Source organism: Protopterus annectens, chromosome 16.part0 (genome assembly GCF_019279795.1).
Source record: "Protopterus annectens isolate FY-2018-M chromosome 16.part0, PAN1.0, whole genome shotgun sequence".
NCBI lineage: Eukaryota > Metazoa > Chordata > Ceratodontiformes > Protopteridae > Protopterus > Protopterus annectens.
Window position 1 is genome coordinate 492,895,134 of NC_056750.1, and position 24,598 is coordinate 492,919,731.

The window sequence follows — 24,598 nt, forward strand, 5'->3', positions numbered from 1 at the left end:
CTGAGGGTAGGTGTTGCCGTTAGATGTTTTTGGAGGTCCTTGAGGTTTGGAGAGTTTTTTTTTTTTTTTTAAGTGCCTCAGCATAAGAAAGTCGAATGTGTGTGGTGAACAGTGTATGTTCTTGACAACCTTGTTTTTGAGCAAGATTTTTGCCTACAAGGAAGTTATGTATGTACATCTGTCACATACTGCGTTAGTTTTTAAGGACTGCAAGGTTGTCTGAGTACATGAAACTATTGCTACATTGTCTCAGGATGCCCATATCTACCAGGCTGGCCACAAAGGCATTAGGAAATTGCAAATCTATGTTTTCAGGAACTGTTTTAATGTTGGGCTATTATAATTTAGGTGCTTGGTTTTACAGGGGTCACCTGAGTGGTGCTTAACGGTTAAGGCTAGATGTTAGATAACATTATTATCTGATATTAGTGCTCTTTGATGTACTAACTAGCTATCTAAGCTTAGCGTCACTCAAAACCTTTCTGCGTTACAGGGTAAAGTCCCAAGTTCTAGCTTTGTAGGTTTGCTACTATACAGGGTACTGCTAACCACCACTGAATGGTGAACATCTCTATGAAAATGAGCTTAATTTATAGCAGACAGAAAAAAAGCTAACTACCGTTCCCTCTGGCCAATAAGTGACTACACTGTGAGCTCCCTGGACTGCTTTCAACTCAGAGAAACTAGGTAAACACTTTCTGCCACAAGATGGATGAGCCTTAAGCTTCTTACTGTAAAAGCACAGCAAAAGTAGCTCTCGAGTACAGATTAACACCAAACTAAGTCAATGAAGAGTTAATACTGCATAATTAGGCACCCAGAGCTTTGATGCTGTTGTTTACTGTGTTTTTCTGTGAAATTTTGGTAACTTGTTTGTCATGGCTGAAAACAACTTCCAAGTTTTTGAAAATGTACAGAATGCGGCCACAAGCTGTCCCTAGAGGATTTGCAAGGTCCACGTGTGTACTTTCTGGGGAGTAGCTTACCTTGACCAATATTGTTAGGCCTGTGCTTCTTTAGGACTTCTGCCTTGGATGATGGGCAGACCAAGCTCTTGTTGAAAGAGCTTTTTCCTGCCTCTGCCATTTCTGATGTTTCTTTTTCTGCTTTGGCAGCTGCTGCTCCTCCGGCCAAAAGACTATAGGAAACAGTGATCATTCCGTCATAGATTCCTTGAGATTTTTGTAAAGACTGAGGACTTAGGCCCCCTTGCGACCTGCTGCTGTTGTTACTGGCCTTACCCAGGCTCCATTTGAACCTGCCACAAGTGCAGAACTTGAGTTTTTTATCTTGGAAATCTTTCTTTTTTCATATTGCAGTGAATTCTGCTGAGTGAGTGTCAGAACTTCAGACGTTGTCCTGTCAACCTCCTCCTTTCCTATTTCACAAGGACAGGGTATTGCTAAAGACTATCCCAGTGTTTTTGCCAAAGGTTGCATGCGAGTCCAACTTAAAGCAGTCTATTCATTTTCCTGTATTTATTTTTTCCACAGTTCAGTAATAAAGGTGAGTAGTACCAATGTCTTGGAAGAAAGCGGTAGTTGCTGTAATGCCTAAAAAGGGTAAAGATCCAGCTTCATACAGGCCCATTTCAATACTAAATCATGATTATAAAGTGTTTGTTTATAATGGCAAAAAGAAATTTGATAGATGTGGATTAGTGTGGTTTTGTGGAGGGGCGGCAAACATTTGATAACATTAACAGAACAGTAATGATCCAAAGGAAAGCAGAATGTATGAAAATACCACTGTTGTTGGTAGGTTTTGATGCAGAGAAGGCATTTGACATAGTAAACTGGGAGTTAATGAGCAGGGCAGTGGAAACATTTGCATTCCCTGAAAAAATTATATTGTTGATTAGTAGGATATAGGAGGGATCGGAGACAGAAATTAAAGTGGGTCTCTGATAATCTCTGCTTGAGCAGAGGAACTAGGCAGGAGTGTCCTCTCTCCCCTTTGTTGTTTGCATTATATTTAGAACCATTGACAAAGAAAATAAGGGACTCAGAAATTCAAGGATGGAATTGGTATGGTTGTCAAGAGAAGCTGGCTCTATCTGCAGATGACATTATTTTATACCTGACAAAACCAGAAAGGGACATTACAGTGCTATGCAACATACTGAGACAGTTTCAAACCTTTTCAGGATACAAGATTAATGAAGCCAAAACAAAAGCAATAGCGGTAAATTATGTATCCACATACGAATTGGTTCAGCAGTATCCATACTTGAGGTATTATAAGAGTATGGATTAAAAATGATAACCATAAGGATATGTGGGAAGAGACAAAACAAAAGATAATACAAAAATTGAGAAAATGTAATTTATGTTGTATGGATATCGATAGTAAGATACAAGCAATTAAAATGTTTTTAGTCCCTTTAGTCATATATACAGGTCAGGCATATTTTTATCAACCAGAGTAGAGAAGTTGTGGATCGTAATAAATAAAGAGCTGAAGAATTTTATCTGGGAGCATAAGATGAACAAGAGTCAAGTGGGATGAGTTTATTCTTCCAATAGAACAGGGCAGATTGGGAATACCGAATTTGAATGTGTATTTCAGAGCAGCACAGTTAAGGCTCCTATACAAAGCATAAGCAGAAAACTGTATCTCAAAATGGAGAGAGATGATAAAGAAACGGGGTAGTTCAAGTAATGGAGAGACTGGGATTTTAGTTGCAAACATTTAAGGAGAGCAACAATAATCACACAGAATATTATATTCATAAAGCAGCAAAAGGTATTCTAAAAAGTAATCCAATATGGGAATAGAGAAAGGAGATTCTGCCAATAGGGGTGACTGCAATTAGGGATACAGACAATAGGCAAGGGGATGGTGTGGGAATATATTGGAGAAAACTGGCAAAGGAACCAAGGTATTGGGAACAAATACCTAGAGATGGAAAGGTAACAGAATGGGAAGTTGCCAAGAACTTACTTGGCCTGCAGGTTAGAGATTGCCTTCCATATCAAGAATTAACATCAGAGTACAGGAAAAAGAGAAAGAAATGGGAGGTTCTAAATGAAAGACCAGCACTGACACAGTTCTTAGTAGAATCTAGAACAGAAGTTGCAGTTAAAAAAGGAATAATTAGTATGGCATATAAAGTATTGCATGATAACTATAAGAATCAATCAGAAGAGGTTAGGAAGAATTGGGAAGAGAGATTGGATAAGCAATTCACAAAGAAGCAATGGGGGCATATATGTATGTCTTCCAAATATGCAACAAAATCTAGAAGATTTAGGATCTTTGCCTGGAAGTGTTTACACAGATATTTTATACCCCAAGCAGGCTCCAAAGAATCATTCCTCAGGTAGACAGCAAATGTTGGAGATTTAATGGGGAAGAAAGAGGTAACTGGGAACATATTTTCTGGGAGTGTAATGAGTTGGCTGACTTTAAAGATTCCTTGTAGGGTGCACTGTCGGAGATTCCTTGTAGGGTGCACTGTCGGAGATACTAAGTGAGCAAATTGAAGTGACTAGGGAAATGATTTTTTGAGCTATGATACAGAGTTGGAATTGCCTAGATATAGTAAGGCCTTGCTGAGTCTAATTATGATGGTTGCCAAAAAAGCAATAACTAGAAAATGGAAATCAAAGTCTAAACCAATTTTACTAGAAGTAACAAAGATAAAACACATGGAACTGGGATCTTTAGGAAAGGATATTAGTAAATTGCACAGGAAAAAATGAGAAATGGGATAACACTACATGCAGAGGAGGAACGATGTTTAAAAGAAGGCAGGATCTGAGTGCTCTATGTAATGGTTGACTGACAAGTGACTGGATATATTAAAAGTGATGTATAATGTTTGCAACTGCAGTTATGTTGGCATGGTTTGTAAGGTATAATGTTTGCAACTGAGATTGTACCTCTATGATTTATTTTCAAATGTAAGATTGTCTGTGTCACACATGATACTTTAATAAAGATGCTTCTTGTAAAAAAAAAAAATAAATAAAGGTGAATATGCTTTTCATTGTTTAGCTCTGCAATGACAGTTACAGTTGCACTTACACAGGACAAAACACATCAAAAAGTAGACTAGCTTTTTGTGTCTTTTTCAAGAGTTACACTGGGAAAGGAAGTATATTAGATCAGCTTGTCCAGATGGCTTACTGACTCTTTCTTTTGTGATCCATCTCTTTTTTTGTTTTTTGAAAAAAAAAACCATTGTCAAAACCCATATGGTCAACAATGCAGTTAATTGAAAAACTGGCATAAATCCACCCAACTCCCACCAACAAAACAAACAACATTTTTGTGGTGGGGACACACCCTTTGCTAATTATAACAACTCCTAGATCACTGTACAGTGGGGAAAAGGGCAAATCCCCTGTCCCAAGTGTACTGAGATCTCAGACTGTTCGACAAACCAAATTGTCGAACATATGGTTTTGACAATTTGGTCCTTCAGCCAATTGACATAGACCCCACTTTTGTTTACAAGACTAATGGAATGACCTTACCACCCAAACCAAAAGCTCATTCCATTAGAGTAGTTGCTACCTCAACAACCCTCTTTAGCTGCACTAATTTAGATAAAATTTGTTAAGCAGCTACTTCATCGAATGCAAATACCCTTGTAAGTCGCTACAAAGTTGACACACAGTCTAGGCCAAGGGCTTCTTTTGGATCCACTATTCCCTGGAATATTATCCTCCTTGTAGTATCACATGGGTATGCCTGGCTGTGTGCTGTGTCCCACAAGTTGACGTGGACTGAAGACAACATCAGGTTTTAAAGTTGTATATTTAACATAATGCTTGATCCATGCTGTCTTTTTCCATCTGTCTCAAACTCCCATCCACCCTATTCAAACTGTAATCTGTGTTTTTGTCTGCCGGTGGACCCTGTGGGTCTTCCTGAAATCTCTACTGTTGAACCCTTTTTAGTCTGGCCTTATAATTTTCAGTTAGTCCTCTTGTTTAAAGGAGTCCTTTATGCTGAGGGCAAACTCGATCTTTGAAAACGAGGTAGTGCAGGGTATTATGGGAGAGGTACTCATGCTTCAGAGTAAAGATTCTAAAGTGTCAGCACTGGATCTGATTGGATCTGACAACCCACAGGTTAAGATGGACTGAACAAGTCAACTTAGATCTAATGTTGTGGTAAATATAGAAATTATGTTTCTTCTGCTTTAGGCATGGGAAAAGTGTCTTTTTTTTTTTTTTAAATTAATGTTTACCACAATTCTTATTATTTACTAGGACGTCCATTCATTGTCTTAACAAGTATTGCATTCTTAACATAACTTTCAGTGCTGTAGCAGGCCGTAGACTTCAGATGGACTAGGTTTTGTCCTGTTTGTTTTTTACCACATTCAGTCTTGGTAGAAGCTGGTGAGAGAGTGGAGGCCATTAACACCTTTACAGTTGATGCCACAAGGTATTTGTTGTTGGGGTCAACTCCAGTGGCATGGTGGAACAAAGTGCGTACTGTGGTCCAGATCTTTAGTAATTTGTATGTTTTACAGAGCTGGCAGTGGACAAAGAGTATTCCAATCCTGGGGAGAGATGAGGTGGAGCTGCAATAATCCCTCTCAGAAAGGGGACTGAATTGCAATGCATGTCTTGGGGAGTAGACTTTCGGCTCATCAAGGCATCATATGGAGATAGCCTTCATTAGCGAGTTTTTAGGAACATACACTCTCAAGGAGAAGGCTTTGTCCCTGTAATGACATAGGTAGGTTGTCCCTGTATGATGGCTTCTCGACATGGTTCTTACCCTCATACTATACTGAGGCAATGTCCTAGTATGGGAGGAACTGAAAGGGAAAAGTCTGAGTTGGAAGTCTTGACTGTGGGCAGAAATGATGGCAAAAAAGTAAATAGAAAAATTGTAGTGGCAACATTTGTACTTGTTGAGAATCTCCTATTTCATCAGCTGCAGTGTTTTTCTGGCATACTGTAAAAAATCAAGATTTAAGATTTATTTTGTTATGTAAATTTGTTAGTAAGTAACTTTTTCATAATAAACAATAAAACAGCAGAACTATAATCCCTAGCAGGATCAATAAATTATAAAATTTGTTCTGTGGTTTTCTATTGCCTGTTTATATGAGCAATTTTAAACAGAAACAGCATTAGATGAGGAGATAGTGAATGTTCGTTCAGGGTCATTTTGTTCAGTGCATACTGTGTTTATGGTGCATATACAAACTACCGTGTAAATTGCTGCATTAATGTACAATTAATATATACAAAATTCATTGATAAAGTAAAAATGCATATACATGATTTCATTTAACCAGTGACACAGGAAACTGAAGGGCACCACATTGCTCACTGGTAAACAGCACAAACAAAACAATACCCCTGAGAGCATCTTGTGCTGGTATTAGCTAAAAAATTAAAACTGAATCTCTTAAAATGGGTAAGGCTTAGCATTTGTAATTCTTTTATTTGATTTTTTTTTTTTTTTGCTTTGATTAAATCAGTGGGATGTATGCCAGAAGATGTGTTGGAAAATGTACCCCTTTCATGTTGGGTCTTTTGTTTTTCTTGATTACAGATCTTTTTTTTGTGTGTGTGTATATGTGTGCCAGTTAAAACTGAGAAGGCATGAGAATTGTGACCTCTGATGTTGGTTGGAGTATTCATAGAGATTATTTCAAGTAAACAGCTGCCTTTGGATTTCTAGGCTATTCCTTCAGGTTATTACAGTCCTCTGTTCACCTGGACATTTAAGATGCCTGTTGTCATGTAGATTATATTTCCTCTGACTTCTTTGCTTGGTATGTTTTGCAGCGAAAATGTGGATGCTTACTGTCTTCATATTGCTGAAGATGATGGTGAGGTTGATACAGACTTTCCACCATTAGATTCAAATGAACCAATTCATAAGTTTGGATTCAGCACTCTGGCGCTGGTTGAGAAGTATGCTTCACCTGGCTTGGCTACAAAGCAGTCACTCTTTGTTCGCATGTGAGTATCTATACAGGTTTTATAAAGTCATTTAATTTTAAATTCTCGTTCATTTGTTGTGTGGTTCGACTGTAAGATGAGAAGTCAGAATGCATCAGGATGGGCATTCAAAGGGTCAGTACCTGGATAAGATGTTCTTATGTGACATCACATTTAGATTTTTAGCAGGCCCAGATTACTATCAAAAGCTTGAAACTCACAACCGCGAACGTTGCTTTATGCGACACACATGCTCGTCTCATAAATATTAAGTAGGTCCAAAGGTCGACACAGCAACATTGACGATGTTCTGTCAATATTAATGTTGGTAGCTCCCGTTGCTAACTATGCTTCATTTCCCTGTCTTGTACATGTCCTTATTAACTGACACACTTGAACGTCGACATTCCAACAGTTGCTGGTACCATCTTCGAGGCAGTGCCTGTCGTGTAACTGACTTTCAACAATTTGATTGTAAACCAGCAGGCCCTGCTCTCCTTAAAGGCTACAGCATTTTTTAAGTATTAGTCTTGTTTATAATGTCATTTCTGATTTCAGACATTTATTAGTTTTGTTATTTACAAACCAGAGAGTGACATCTGCATCCTGAAACAATTAAAAAAATATTATGTTGAATGTCTTGAATTTTTCATTTGTTTAGTAGAATGTTTGAGTTGCAGTCTTTAAATAAATTCTGAAAGTGCTGTTTTACGTAGCAGCATTAGCTTGAGTATTTTACTTCAGAGGTTTTAGCTTCTGATGCATTTGTTAATGTATTTATGTTCTGTGGTTTATCTGTGTCTTTATCCTTTCCATTTACTGGATTTATTTCATACATTGATATTTTTAAAGAATGTTAGATGAAGTGTACCTCATTTATGTAAAATGTTAATCAAAAAGTTGTAGTGGTTTGTGTATACATTGGTTTGTTGACAAGTAGCTGTTTTAGTCCATTAAGTGTAATGTCGTGTGACTTAAACAAGGTAATTGGCAAGGAATTAGACCACTGTCCTTGTGCATGTTTCACATGCTCTTTTGGTCAAACACCTCCTGCATCCATTTACTTATTTTAATAAAGTATCAGTGCTGTAAAGCATCCATAAGAGCAGCTGTTATTGTTGTCTAAAGAAAAATAAGGCTCCATTCTCATGTCTCAACAAGTACTGTTAAGTGCCCCAGCAGCAATTTTTTGGTTGTGTTTAACATTGTTGTTTTGAATTAACTTGATTTCCACCCTGCAAACCAGAGTCTTAAATTTGAGTTTGCAAACCTGATTTGATACATATCTCAGTAGCAATTACATTGGAAGGTATGATTAATGATATATTGTTTGGATCAAAATAAAACAGATGTGGAGTTGCTCCCCTAATTAAGAGAGTAAGATGCATAATGATTTGCATTGTGTATCTCAGATTAAATTTTGCATGCAGTGATTTTTGAACATGGGTCTGTTTTTACTTAAGGGTTGAAACATTGTATTTATGTGCACTGCCTTTAACTTGTTGCCACCTGCATTTTCTATACTTAACTGTCAAGGCAGATTTTAACCTTTATGTACCAGTCAGTTTTCTTATGAACCAGAGGACTAATCAGTGGAAGTAGAGATGCAGAAAGGCAAAAAATGTTTATTAAGTCTGTCTAGGAAATACCTAAAAGATTGCTTGTTGAACAGTACATTTCATTTTAGTGTTAATGTTTCTAAATACTGCAACTTTGTAAATTTTAATTATTTTTCTGTCAGACTTCCTTTCTTTTGATTGTGCAGACTTGGTCTGTTTTTGTCCTGCTGTTCTAGATTTTTGTAGGCATGAACACAATGTCCTTTTTGTGAAAAATATTAATCAGTGTACTGTGTAGAAGATAATGTTAACAATTTTTTTATGTGTACCTAACATGTAATCAGCAATCTGTTTTCAGCTCACCATGTAATGAAAGTTAGGCATCGAAAACAGTTAACCAAAAAAACCTACAAAAAACAATTTAAAACATTTTTTTGTAGGGGGTAATCCCCTTGCTCTCTCCCCCAAAATTATATATATATCAACTCCACATTGACACCACAGTGAAGAAAAGAGTGAGCCCTAGAAAAGCACACCTATGTCTTGCACAGTACAATACATTGCGGTGAAACACATTGCAACATTAAATGGTCGCACTAAAGCTGCTCAGTCACCAATGCAGTGATAACCTGTAACTATGTCAGCTTGTATCTTATGTTATAACCCTGAAGTTGACATCTGTTTTGTTTTGTTTTATTTTGTGTGTGTGGGTGTGAGTCTTATGTAAAGGTGGGATCATTTGTTTGTATATGGTGCTGGCATGCATATTTTTTGTAGCCCTTCAGTGCTTGTTAAAGTACTTGGTACTAAAATGGTTGAAAGTATAGAATGCATTGCAGGTGTTTGAGTTTGTACAGTTGCCATATATTTTGATGCCGCTTGTTGGTGATGTGGGAATTTGTTTTAAAAAGATAATGGATTACTTGAAACATTAATGTAATTTGACACTATAAACTGTAAATAAAATATAAGCACTTGTTCCAGGCCCTAACCCTATCTGGTGAAGTGTGCCATTTGTACTGCGTTTTCATACTTTGTGTAAATTTTATGATCTTTGTAGTAGTTCCCAGTACCTTTACAGTTTCATTAATTTATATGGCAAGCCAAATTCCTCCTTGTTTGAGGCTGGCCCATTGGCATTGGACCAGGTTATCTGATGGCGACCCAGGTTCAAACAAAAATCAAGGCAGTAGAAAGCATACTAGAAGCCTGCATGGCTATCCTAGCAAACGTGAGTGGTTACTTCACTGACTGTAGGGAATCCTGGAATTTGTTTGTGCCTGTGTGCATGTCTGGGTTTAGCAGCATTCAACAGATCAGGCATTTTTGTCCATGTATATGCCAAATATACAGAAGTATGCTTGTCAAATCTATAGCGATTAAAATATCTACAGACGGTATGTTGTAGAAGTAGTAGTTACCTTCATTGCACTACTTTCTCTCCTTGTGGAAATGAATGGGATTGAGTCTGTCATTAGAGACCGACACTAGAAGTATAGCTTACTGGTGTAGCAGGGAGTAAAAACATTGTTACAAATATAGCTTTTCATTGCCTGTAGCTTTCTATGCAGAAATGTTCACTATCTTTTTTGACTGTGCTTTGCAGTTACTCCCCCCCCCCAAAAAAAAAAATTCCTTTATTAGTGTTATTAAGCCATTCTGTGTGCTGCACATTAAAACCTAGTGAGCACATGTATAGTTTTTATAGGCTCCCTATTGTAATTCAGAGTCTCTTAAAGTGCAAACCTTGGAATTATGGGGAAAAACATTTGAAATTACAAGAGAACAATGAATGTCAAATATTACTTTTCTTTAACACTCTGAGACACAGCAGTCCCAGACGTAATACATGTAAGTCAACATTTTTTCTCATTCAGTCTTCCAGTTCTGGGGCATGCAATGATGAGTCTCAGAATATCAAACAGATGTTCCTTGTAGTAACTGTTGCAGTACTGATTCTTGGGTCTTCCTGCCATGCAGAAGTCTGTGACCATCCCAAATTCCAGACTCTTTGTATCATCCCTAAGGACTGATGCCTGGATGTGAAGGTATAAGAAGGGTGTCTGTCTGCGCCATCTTCACTTCTTTTTAGCCATGCAGTACGATGCACTTCATGTGTACAGCACACTCGCAGTCCATCAGTCAGGTCACTCTTTCCAGAGTTTCTGCAATCTACTAGTCAGATAAGTACCCCGATGGGGATTTTCCTCTTCTGATTAATATTTAATGTATTACTGTTGAGTAATGCCTCCGGGTCTTTCTGCAGCTATGTCCTACTGATGCCTCTAAGCGTCAAATATTGCTTCAGCATATTTGCATTGATTATTCCAAAACCCTTCGACATACAAAGTATTAAAATATTTCATCTTAAAGCTTGCACAGTGGCAAACACAATTGTATTGACATCCAATCTGTGTCTAGTGCAAATAGAGATATTAATTGCTTTTCATACAATATTTATTTATATAGTCGTACATTTCATGTTTTTTCCAACTGTCTCTACAACCAAGTAGCACAGACAAACCTGCTTAGCCTTGTATGAAAGCTCTCAGCTGGATTAACAAAATGCTTGACAGTATGAGTGTAACTTGAGTGGTTGCTGCGATATTGTAAGTTTGCAAATTATTACAAACGTAATAGTTCCTGTGTTTTCTGTGACTTATAAAATCCAGTTTAAGGTTTATAACTTGAAGAATACTATCACTATAAAAGTTATATGTGCTGAATTGTTTGCCATTTACATTTCTTTAGCAACTGCTGTGATTTCAGCGATATGAATATTTGTTTGAAATGTGAGGAAGTAATTTGATTCTATCAAAAAATATACGCTCCACCCATTGTAAGTTAGAGTACAAACTTTCAGGAACTACATTGGAGGGAATGAATTAAAAAGGTTAATAATTCCTGGAAATGTGGGAAGCTAGTCCTACATAAAGATTTTCATTCTTTGTACCTGTTCTGTTTGGGGCCTCAGCACATCTCTGGTTGTCCTGATTGTGCTAAATTTGATGACTTTTAAATGTAGAGTTGAAGTTTTAGCAGCTCACATGAGTCCTCGGTTTTGGTTCTTTCGGTGTTTTCCTAATCCCTGGTGCCTGCCAGCATTATTCCTAAAAAATCCAAAGATAAAAAAAAATGCAAGGAAAATGACCCCGAGGATATCACTGATGCCTCGGGCCATGCCACTAAGTTGACTGACTCAAGAGGTGCCATCGCAGCCCCCTGATCTAACTACTGATGGGCCCAAACCCACTGGCACAACCCCTTGAGGGCCACAATGGGTTCATGCCTTTTGTTCTCTTCTTCCACAACACAACATCAACTTTAGTTGGGTCTGAAGAGCAACAACAGAGATGTATTATCTTCCTCAGCCTTGGAATCCCAGCCCGGGGTCTCATTTGGATGATTACGCCTTTAGGTTTTCTGGAGTAAATGGATGCCTAAATCTAAAAGAACGTCAGCATACCTCCATCTTTCTCGCAGCCCTCAGCCACTCCAGCTCAGGTCGAAGCCCAGTTCAAAGTAGCCTAGAAAGTTATGGCCTTCATGAAATCCAGGGAACTCAGCCACTTTCAGACTACTACCCCTGAAGCCTCCCTATCCAAAAGATGAGTAGGAGTTGTCATACTGTGAGCACCTCCCACGTGCACCCTATCCTAGCTTGGACTCTGGTGATGCCCTCTCTTCTACTATCCCCACACCCCCCGGACCTCTCCTTTATGGATACCCTTCTTAAAATGAAGGAGGCTTTTAATTGGTAAAACAGTAAATTCTCAGACTCAAGCTCATTATAAGGAACTTCTGAGTTTACAAACCCCAGACCACTGTCAATACCTCCAGTGCTTGATGACATCTTGAGTACATGTCTTTGCACCCTGACTCTCTGCTACCTACTTTCAGCAAGCCTGATCGTTTTTGTAGAGTACGTGACCTCTGTAAGAACCCTAAAGCAGACCCCTCAGTAGTTTCCAGAGAATCCAGTAAAAAGCCACCAGTGGGTGCACCTAGAGACCCCTTTGCCTAATGACTGGGAAAGTAGACTATTCGACAGATTTTCCAAAAAAGCTTATACCTCATGTGCCCTATCTATGAGGGCATTTAATTGCCAATTCCACATGTTAAAGTATATGGAGTCACTACAAGACCAAATCATTTCTAGGATTCATAGGCTAGTACTAGGCTGTCTGCCCTAGTGGGCCATTTTAAGCATAGCCAAATTTCCCACCCCAGAGGTAAGAATTAAACCTTGTGTCTATGAGGTAAACACTATACCATTATGCCAACACCAAGCATAGGTAGGTACTAGGCTGGCTATCCTTGTGGGTCATTTTAAGCCTAGTCAATTTCCCTTTCAAAGGTGAGAGTCAAATCTTGTACCTTGTGTTTGTGAGGTAAACATCTTAACCGTTATTCCAATGCAAGCAGAGACTATTTCTTACAAAACCTTGTCTAAGGAAATTCATGAGACAGCTAGAGTAGCCTTGCAGGTCTCCAGACATTTTTATAAAATGTGGGTATAATGCATTGGATGTATCATGCAGAGCAGCTACCATGGACTTAGTAATTTTCAGGCATGCCTGGCTTCAGATACCTGTGCCAGACCAGGTTAAAGCCAAACTCCTCTGTGTTCCTCTTGACTGAGTTCCTTTTTTGGATGCCCAGCTGAAACGATATGCAAGAAACTGGACAAAAATGGAAAACAATACACCTAGGTATAATAGAAATTACTCTTCCAAACTGTGGATTTTCTCCCTGAGACAGGACAAGGGGAGGCCTCCCTGTGCTAAGAGATCCAGACAGTCTGGGAGGTGGCAACCAGAGCAAACCCAAAGACCAGGTAGCTCCAAAGAGCCAACACATCATAGAGAACAATTGTGATTGTGGTCAGCCTCTGACCCTTCTTCCTGTACCCCCCCTCCCCTAACCCTTTGGCAGGCAGACTCTCCTCCTTAATACATCAATGGAAACTCATCACTAAAAATCAGTGGATGCTCCTTGTCATAGGAAGAGGTTACTTAATTCAGTGCAAGAAAATTCCCCCCTTTCTAGGCATTCCAAGCCCCCCAGAAAAGCAGGAAAACTTCTCATCTCCAATCCTCCTAAACCTGCTACAACAAGGGTCCATTAAGTCTGTTCCTCCAAGTAAGGAGGGAAAAGGCTATCTGAGACTTGTCATAACTAAACAAGTTCCTTTATGTCCTAAAATTCAAAATGCTAACATTGCAAAAATTACTCCTCAGGATATATCAGGATGCCTACAAGGTTACCCTAGATCTGAAAGACGCCTACCTCCATGTCACTATTGCAAGCAATCACTGGCAATACCTACAATTTGTAGTGGTTTGCACTACAAATTCTGTGCTATAAAATTTGGTTTGTCTGCTGCTCCCAGAGTATTCACCAAATGCCTGTCTCCACTTATAGCCCATTGCAGAACCCGGTGGGGTGGGACATATTTACCCTTACTGGGACAACTGTCTCATTCAGGGAAAATCAACAACAGAGCCTTTAAAACACCTTGCAGGTCACCATAAACTGTTTCCAAAAGGTAGGTCTAACCCTAAAACTCTGCAAGTCCCAGTGAAGGATTCCTTTTGGGGGACACTCATAGATTCTGTGCAGCAAAAAGTATTCCTCCCCGGAGGAGATACTTTTCCAGCTTGTTGTCAAAGAAACAAATCTCAGCAGGGCAGTTTCTAAGATTCTTGGGTTACATGGCATCCTGTATACTTACGATCCCCTATAGCAAAATTACAGATGAAAAAGCTTCACCTCTGGAAACTGTTGTGCCTTTTCTTCCATGCTTAAAAAATGAGCTACTATGGTGGAAAAGCACAAGCTTACAGAATCCAGGGACACATTTGTCTCTCTCTCTCAGTAGCAGACAAGACCATCATCAAAGACAGCTCAGACTCACCTAGGTCCCGTGAGTGTGCAGGGCTTCTGGACACTGGATCAGAGGAAGCTGCTTATAAACCAAAAAGAGATGCTTGCTGTTTACTTGGTCATAATAGTTTTTCAACACAATTTGGCCCCAGGAACTTTACATATTTAGACTGACAGACCGCAGTGATGTGCTACATAAACAAGGGGGGTTACTCTCTACCACTTTTTGAGCAGTCCCGCAGCGAAGATTTAGATGTTAGTACTTGAGCTTAGAGTAACACTTAAGGCATTCTACATTCTGGGGCTGAACAGTACCCTAGCAGACTGATCTTCTAGACCTCAACAAATGGATGCTAAAGTGAAAAATATTCCTGGACTTAACATTACAGGGGGGAATTCCATCAGTAAACCTGTTTGCCTCTCACTGAAACAGACAAATCCTGAACCCAAAAGGCAGGGATATGGAGAAATGACACTTAATGGACAAGCCTGTTACTATTTGCTTTTCTGCCTTTACCTCTGATTTACACAGTCCTGATAAGGCAGGTCAGACAGGCCAGACACAATTCTCATAGTCCCCTTCTGGCCGAGACAACACTGGTTTTCCCTCGTTTTAACCCTCAGTAAAGGGAGAGTCTTCAACTTACCTCAGAAAGGAGATCTCCTCAGTCAGGCCAAGGGGGTTGTTTTCCATCCTCACCTGGCACACACAAACTGACACCCTGAAAAATTGGGTTTTGACACCAAAAAATGTAAACTATCCCTCTGAAGTGCTAAACTTACTGAAGGAGGCAAGGAAACCCACCACCAGAAAGTCACACTTAGTAAAATGGAAAAGATTCTCCATGTGATGCCACAGCAGGGGCACCACTCCTCATCTGGAGGACATTGGTTTAGACCTGGAATAACTTTCAGGTTTGTGTAGCCAGGGCCTTTCTTACTTGAATATTAAGATGCATGCTTCTGTAATCTCAGCTTGTCTTTCCTGTTCCCCATCTATGTACTACCACCCCCCACCTAAAGCTGTTCTTGAAAGGAGTCATTCACTTAAAGCCCCACAGAAAGAGCCTGGTTCCTACGTGGGATCTCAAATATGTGCTAGAAAAACTCATCTTGCCTTCCTTTGGGCCAGTAATATCTGTTCTTCTACAAATGATCACTTGGAAGACGACCTTATTAAGAGCTATCACCTCAGCTAGGTGGGTCTCAGAGCTACATGCCCTTATTGTAGAAAGAGCTTTTCAGTGTCTTTCACAAGAATAGGGTAGAAGCCTAGCCTCACATTCCCATGGTAGATTTTAGCTCTTATATTTTATGTATGAATAATGCAGAATGGGCAGAACAAGGATATGCTGAGACATTATTTGTTGCCCTTTTCCATTAGGGACATGGGTGCTAAGCCAGGGATGTTTACTGAATTACCCTTGTACGTTAAGTAGGCAAAATCTCCCCCTGATGAATCTGAGCTTGCTTGGGTCAAGAGTTTGTACTTTCCTTGTGTCCTTGATTGTTAATTCCATAATGATCTTTTTCATAGCCTTACAGATGATGCTGCTCAGATTTATGGGTGTATAATTGCTCAGATCAGTTGATGCCAAAGCACTGTTTAAGGGGATGACTTTTGCTGTCCTCCATTTATCTGGCATTTAGCCTTTTTGGAGGCTGATATTGAAAAGCCTTTGTAAGGGGTCTGATAATTCCTGTTTCAGGCAGACCAGTAGGCAGGCCAGTGTATTATCTGTCCCTATTGAAATAGTAGATGTTATGTTGTCCTATCTCGCCTTTGTTCTTGCTGGTTGGGTTCGGAGCCTATCCTCGGCTCTGAATCGGCCGATATACAGTAGCTCGAGAGCTTTTACTGGCTCGAGGCTACCCCTTATCCCAACATGCCTAGCTGCAGCTACCCAGATCTCGTTTGCCACTTGCATTGTCGAGATTGCTCCATACTGGCTCAGGCTAAGTACTTTACGTTTTTTTTCTAGTTATTGCTAATTTTTGGTAAATTTACTGGTTATATTGACTTGTTAGTGTGTGTCCTTTATCATTAGCCTAACGACCCTCTTTCTCTGCTCCTTGTGGTGTTTTTGGCCTTTGTTTTTTTTCCCCTTAGAGCTCGTTTAAGTTAGAGGGTTCTTCCCTTTCCTCACCTCTTTTTTGAGATTGCTATTGAAGTTAGAGGCTCTTCCCCCTTCCTACTACTTCCTCTCAAAAAACAAAAAAGAAAAGAATTTTAAGGTTTTTTCCTTTGTGGTTATCAGCCTGTTTGATTCTACTTGTTATAGGCTGTGCGTGATAGTTTTCTGTTTTCTCTGTTGAAACATTTTCCCTGATTAGTGCTCATCATGTCTAAAGATTCTAAACCCTCTGGATTTAAAAAATGCGACTCGTGTTGCCAGAAAATGTCCCTCACGGACAGGCACAAGAGTTCCATTTACTGTTGAGGGGCTGTTCACCTGCATGACTCTTGCTCGATCTGTCATGCTTTCATTTAGAGTCCTGCAGGAAAGAAAACATAAGCTTATTCTACGTGGTCTCCTGAAGAACCCTCAAGATGAGCGTCTCAGGGTCCTCAGCCAGCCGAATTGTTCATGAAACACTTCAAGCCATCGGTTCTGAGCTCAGAACAGACAAAAATTACTGAGAAGCCTTCTGCTCTGTCGGCCCCCAGCATTGGCTCTAACAAAGCTAAGTCTCCAGCAGCCCCATTGGTGTCCTCGGAGCCAGTCCGGATACATAAGAGATCAAGGTCTCCCTCTTTGGAGCCGGTACGCTCTGCTCCACAATCTCCTCTGCTTTCATCTGGAGCGGGCAGTCACCGGTCCTCTTCACACTCCTCTCGGTCCTCCGGACTTTCGGATCACGACGTGGAAAGAGTGGTCAACAGGCTCCTCAAGTCACAGGCACTTGCTAAATTACACTCGAGTCCAGCCCATAAGGATTTGGCTCCTTCGGCCCTCCCAGTTTCTCCATCGATTCCTCCTCTGACTCTCTTGAGCTCGGAGCTGAAGTGCATGGAGGTCATGGTGGTGGAACCATCGGCTCTGGTTTCTTCTCCCTTATCGGTTCCGATGACCGCTTTGATCTCCTCGATGTCTCAGTCCATCGAGGGGTCTGATTGTCAATCTCTCATCTGCTCCGAGGGGGGAAGTGGCATTGGACCCTTGTCTGACCCTGCTCCCCCTCTCAGAGCTTCGGCACAGGTGAGCTCGGCTCCTACATTGGCCTTGGAGCCTTTGCTCCCAGTTCAAAGGAGATCTCCGGGCTCTTCGGTGCCGGAGGCTCTTTCGACAGAGGATCATGGCGCCTTTGAGGTGATGAGCGTGCTGTCTCCTGAGACTGCTCCATTGGCTCCTTCTCCCTTGGTGCCTGTGCCGGCCTTTGTCCCTCCTCCTGCCAAGCGTAGGGCACCTGTGCCCCAGGATGCCCTACTGGGTAACCCACTTCTTCCGAAACCTCCCCCGAACATTCGGAGGAGGTCCCTTGGAAGAAGAAATGTAAGAGGAAGCATCTGGACTCCCATGAGTCTATCACTTCAGATTTGGACCTGGATGAGTCAGAAGTGTCCCCACGGTCCCCCTCCGAGGATGTCTCCTTTTCAGACATCTTGGAAATCCTTAGACAGAGGGGTGGCTGGAAGTCCCTAGCCCCTTCTGAGGATGAGTCCGTATGTTTGTCTTTCAGCTTTTTCCCGGTAAGGGGTCGCCACAGTGGAACTCCAGTCCGCTAATGATTGGCAGTAGATGTTTACGAAACGCCGAGCTGCCAGCTCGATGTCTAACCTTCAACGAAGGCACGCCGTATACCTGGATGCATTTGGTTCCCCAACACTCCACCTCTTGGGTGTCTCTGCTTTTCAACCCATTTTTGTCTGTAGTGAGTCGAAAGGTGTGGAGTGCTCCAGAGACCATAGAACCTGTTCCGAGGAGACCCAACAAATTTATTACAGCTCCAGAGGATGAGTCTTTCCTCTCCAAGAGCGTCCCTGTTGATGTCATGGTGGTGGCAGCAGCCACCAAGAAGGAACTTGCGGAAACTTCATCTGTCCATCCGCCGAACAGAGTCTCGTACGATAGACAGGTATGGGAATTGTATGTTTTCTTCAGTGACTTTTACTGTGCTGGAAACACTTAATTTATTGACATAAAATAGGTTGAGCGCTTTCTACAGAAGTAAATCTGTCTTCTTCAGAACATCATAGCATGGAATCATGACGCTTATATATCATAATTGAAGTAAAGTTAAACTACTGTTAACATTTCTTAACTGTCATAGCAGCTCGTTCACATCAGAGCCACGTTTAAGCAAAGGGCGGAGTTGGACCCCGGTAGGGGAGGAGTTTGAAAAGATTAATTAAACAGTTGGAAACTACAGTCTTATTGTCAGGGCGGGCTTTTTACTTCAATTATGATATATACTGGCTTAAACGAGCAGATGGTAAGAGGTTCTCTTACTGTGCCAGAAGTAATGACATTGATCCTTTTATGGCACCTCTTCACAAGATTCTTGACTTTTTAGCCAAAACCTTCAAAAAAGGAGCAGCTGCAGCTACTATTAGGGTCCAACTGGCTGCCATCTACAATTTTCACGTAGGAGACTTGGGTTCTAACATTATGTCCCATAAGTTGTGCAGAGCACTCTTAGGAGGTACAGCACTTTAACGGCCCCCGGTAAGAGAACCTCCCACCCCCTGGGAACTAAACTTGGTTTTAGCTTCATTGGTTCTGCCCCCTTTTGAACCAGCAGCATCTTGCCTATTGAAGTTTCTTTCTTGGAAAACCCACTTCTTGGTTGTTATAACCTCAGCTTAGACGGGTTTCTGAATTACATGCTTTGTCTATTCGCCCACCGTATCTCATTTTTCACAAAGATAAGAGTCTGTCTAAGGACTAATCCTTCCTTCTTGCCAAGTGTTTGTTCTGAGTATAAGTAATCTGTCCATTGAGCTTCCTGTGTTCTTTCCAAATTATGGCAACAAGGCAGAGTATAGATTACACAAACTGGATGTTCATAGACCATTATGTTTTTATTTACACAGAACCAAAGACCTCAGATAATCAGACAAATTGTTCATATCCTTTGCTGACAGTAAGCAAGGTTATCCAGTTTCTAAAGTGACTTTATCAAAATGGCTATCGGACACAATCACTTATTCATATGGTTTGTGTAAAAGGATGCTTCCAGGAAGACCCAGAGGACATTCAACCAGAGCCTTAGCCACCTCTGTTGCTTTCCAAGAAAATTGCCCTTAGATTCTATCTGTGCAGCAACTTCATGGGCAAATCCTCATACTTTTATCTGTCATTACAAAGTGGATGTGGTCTCCTGGAAAATGGGGCATCCCTTGGTTCCACGGTCCTGAAGAGTTTGTTCCAGTGAGCCACCCAAAAACGATGTGCTGGGGCCATAGTCCCAACCAGCAAGAATGAAGGCGAGATGGGACAACATAACATAAAGAAGGTATGTACCTACCATAACATTCCATGTTTGTTGTCCTTCATTTCGCCTTCCTTCCTTGCGTCCTCCCTCCTTCCCACTTCCTGGAGTTTCAAGAGGAGTTCTTTATTGGTTACACTGGCTGAGTTTCCTGCTGACATACCAGGTTGGTTAACCATACTTTGTCATTTCTTCTTCCCTTCCTACCTTGGTGTAAGAGCTTAGTAAAAAAAATATTTTTTTCTTACTACATATGCCTAGTGAGAGCTATTAGAAAAGAGATCTGGGTAGCTGCCGCTAGGCATGTTGGGATAAGGGGTAGCCTCGAGCCAGTAAAAGCTCTCGAACTATTATTTATCGGTCAGGTTGGAGCTGACGATTGGCTCCGAACCCAACCAGCAAGAAGGAAGGCGAGATGAAGGACAACAAACATGGAACGTTATGGTAGGTACATAACTTCTTTTTTTGGCTTTAAATAGAGCCTTTTGGATGTGTTCTTTGGAGATTTAAGGGGGAAGGTATAGATGCCAGTATGTGATCTGGGAATACAGGAGAGGAGAGGGAGTTGATGTTTGAGCTACATTTGTGCACTAGTAGATTGGAAGTATCTTCTGGATCAGAGTATGTGATATCATTTTCTATTAACACTGCACATGGTTGTGCATTGTTTATGAAGTATTTAACACCATTTAAGAAGGTTTTGTGGTCATCCTTCGCCTTTGTGGCTATTTTTACTTCATATCTGGTTTGATTGATTTGCTAATAGTCTGTAGTTCCCTGTTAAGTTTACCAAGAGTTATGCCATAGTGCTTGCATAACGTACTGAGTTAAGTAGGCTGTGTACTTAGGTAGGGGTTCTGTTCTCACTGCAATCAACTGTGTTTGTGTGTGTGTGTGTGTGTGTGTGTGTGTGTGTGTGTGTGTGTGTGTGGCCAGAAGAGCAGGTGTGTATCCTGCAGTTACCATCCCAATCTCATAAACTGACAGTATTTCAGACCTGTTGCCACTGGTGTGCCACAGTGGTCAATGCTGGGCCCCCCACTGTTTGGTATATACTTCTCAGAAGTTCAGGTCAAAACTAAGGGGTTGTGGGTGACCAAGTTTCCAGATGACTGCAAACTGGGTGGAATTACTGGATCCCCAAATTATGTCAATATACTCCAGGAGAGTCTTACGCAAACAGAAGACCGATATCTTAGTAACTGACTCAAACTGAATGTAAAGAAATGCATCATCATTCCCTTAAGCACAAACAATGCCTCTTCACACTGTCAGATCAACAACAATACCCTAAGTACCCATGAAGTGGTAAGGGACCCAGGATCACATGTTGACTGCAACCTTAACTTTGACTGCCATGTGTCTACTGTAGTAAGGAAAGCTTTCTACATAGCACACTTGATTAGTAAAGGCATTACCTCAAGAGCAAAAGAGGTTACAACTTATACTCAGCACTAATCTGGCCCATAATTGAGTACAATGCCCTGTTCAGCATGTACCGTACAAAGCACCTGCAGCAATTGGAGAGAACTCAGAGGTTTCTAACCAAGAAGATCAAGGGTCTCCAGCAGGTGCCATACACAAACTGACTAAAGTCCCTGTCACTATACTGTGCATCGTAAAGACTTTAGGGGAGACTTGCACCTGGCTTCCAGAGCAATCTCTGACTCAAACCTAATGAATTTGCTGCACATCCGTAAATCAAATGGGACTAGGGCTACCCGTTTCAGGGACCTAAATATGGCCTTCGACCTAAATAGGTCATGATGGAGGGACAGATTAATCTCCCAGCGACTGCCACATCTTTGTAATAGGCTACCTATTCATGTGAAACAGAGCACCTCTATGACACTGTTCAACAGTAACCTTGATGAGTGGATGGGGCACTGTAAATTCTTACTGGGAATAGCACTCACTCCTTTATATGGGCAGCCATTATTAAATGCATTCTTGGTTATTAACTAACATTTCTATGGTATTACATTGAGATGAAATGGCTAGGCTTCAAATGACCTCTGGGTTGATAACCTAGTAATCTCCTATGATCCTGTAGCATCTTGAGAGTTATATTTATTTTTGTGTGCAGTGATTTTTTAAATTTATTTATAGAATCTGTTTGTGTTTGGGTTTACCATAGAGGTTTCTTAAGTTTGGCATTATATTTACTTCTTCGGAGGCCAGGTACATCTTTGCAGCTGTTTACTTGTAAATAGAATTTTGCGGTAAAGGATTCCACATAAGCAGTGAGGTCATTTTGTTGGAAGTTGTGATATGAGCAAGTGCCACCATAGCCAACTGGAGTTTTGTAAAGAATGATATGCCGTTTGAATATCAAACTGATTTATACTTGTGTTACAAATATATTAGAACGGTATGTAATTTGTATATCAAACTGATTTTGTACAGATGCTTGTGCTAAAAATATATTTGTGAGCTTTGCTTGTGTTGAAATGTATCAACAGTGCATCCTGCTGAAATGAAATAAATGTACATGTATTATTGTAGCTGAATTAATCGTATATGTTTTAATAGAGGATACTGGCACAGCAGAGGTTAACTTTAAGAAAAATAAGGGAAAAGTAAATGAGTTATTAAACCATTAAAAGTCACCCCACAGTGCTAAGTAGGACCGGAGACACTGGGTCTGGGGAAGAACCTTAATCCATTAGCTCACTGAAAAGATGGGAGGCCCCAGGCACTGCCATAAACATTGAATATGCATTGTGGCTGTCTGTGCTAACTTCCTGTCTCAGCTTCAAAGGGGGGATACTGTGAGAACCTAGAGACAGTTGACCAGATGAGGTCATTCTGCCAGCCCTCTTGGAAATTATATTGTAGATATTACAAAGAGAAATCTCTGTTTGGGAAGCCTGACTAGAAAGACCCTCACCGACAGCATCTTGCCTTGCAGTAGTAAGTAACTTTACTAGGTAGGGAATAGTAATTCTTTTAGATTCAGTCAGAAATATAGTGAAGCTTAGTTTAGATATTTTCTTTTTGTCTGAGTCTGTCCTTCAATGTTCTTTTCAATATTTCCTGTGATCTGAACTCTGCGGTTTACTGTAAATATATATTCAGTATTTCCATGTACTTTTATATTTATTATTAAATATATTTAAAAACATTTTTGTAGCTGGTCATTGAAGAAAGTATCTAACATTGGGGAGTGCTTATATTTATTTGGCGACACTGTGTGGGCCACTCCAGAAGGCCTAGCCATCTTGGTGAGCTTACTATCATTTATATTAATATTAATATTACACAGTATAATGGGATACCCTTTTAAAAACCTTATAGTGACTGACTGGTGGCAGTGATAACTACCTTATAGTTGGGCAAAGTTGGTAGAGCGAGTAATCTGTGCCAGCCTTTCCCAGGTGTGTGTGTGTGTGTGAAAATTAAATCTTAGAGTGTGTGTCAGCTACTTGGGGCAGGGACACGAAGCACTGGGTTTACAGAGACGGTGCTGGAGGACTTGGCTTGGACACTCTGCTGAGTTCCTAACCGTACAGCTGTACCAGTGGGGAGTCTTATTGAGGACATGGAGGGAGACAGATATAGAGACATCCAGACCCTGTACTGTGTGTGTTCCCTGTGTGCTTTTAAGGTAAATTGTACTTGATGCAGAGAGTTCTGCATCTGGAAATACTGAGTGTATCCATTTATATTCCAAGTGCACATTCCTCTCCAGTGCCAGTAGTGAGGATTCAGGCTCCTTGATTACTGGCCAAGTATGGGAACGACACAAATTGATAACAGAGGTGGGCATCACAGAAGTCTCCTAGGAGAATGGTGCTTTATTTAATGCATAGGGAATTTTATACTGATTAGGTAGGAGTTATGAGCAGAGGGGACATCAAGGGCGTCTTGTAGTTAGCTGTGATAAGATATGGTAAGGAGTTTTGTCAGTGTTAAGTTGGATGTGGATTAGTTCTAAGACATTATTTATATGTATATGTATATATATATATATGTGTATATATATCTATATATATATATATATAAAATCTATCTATATATATATATATATATATAATCTATCTATATATATATATATATATATATAATCTATCTATCTATATATATATATATCTATATATATATATATATATATATATATATATATATGTTTATATATATATATATATATGTATATATATATATATATATGTATATATATATATATATATATACACATATATATGTATATATATGTATTCTATAGCTTTGCAGACCAAGCTAGTCAGGCTTATGGGGCGATAGTTTCCAGGATCCGTTGAGGCAACATCTTTGTGGAGAGGGACCACTGTTGCTGTACACCACTCTTTGGGTACATATCCTGTAGTAAGGCTGAGATTGAACAGTAGTTTTATGTTTGGGTTTAGCTCTTCTTGGAGTTCATGTAGGACGCAGCCCGGGACACCATCTGGTCCCATTGATGCTGTGTTTTTGCTTTGGAGAGGGCGGCTCTTACCTGAGCATCTGAGATGTCAGGGAGGCAGCACTCTGCTGGGATAGTTATTTGCCCTTTTGGTGGGGTGGGGGGGAGTTTGTACTGAACCTGTCAGCTAGGATGTTGGCAATGTCTGTGGGTTCGGTGTATTTTTTTGTCATTTTGGACTAATTCTGAGCATATCTGGGAATTCCCACCCAGGTTCCTAACAGCTAAAGAAAGCCTTGTGATTATCTTAGTGTCCTGTGCAATTTTTCTCTCGAAGCTGGCCTTAGACGATTTTTTGAGTGCCCATAGTTTTTTGCTAATACTGATCAGAGATGCCTTCCCTTTTTGGGATTTTGCCCAAA

The 24,598-nt window shown here is 40.4% G+C and overlaps 1 protein-coding gene across 1 annotated transcript in view; it reads left to right on the forward strand.

Moving 5' to 3' along the window:
* MAPKAP1 (MAPK associated protein 1) overlaps window positions 1-24,598 on the forward strand; it is a gene marked incomplete in the record, with an annotated part of 2,444,893 nt that overhangs the window by 1,085,179 nt on the left and 1,335,116 nt on the right. The window contains 1 exon segment of the mRNA XM_044057947.1: window positions 6,762-6,938. Within this exon segment, the coding sequence (XP_043913882.1) occupies window positions 6,762-6,938 (177 nt within the window).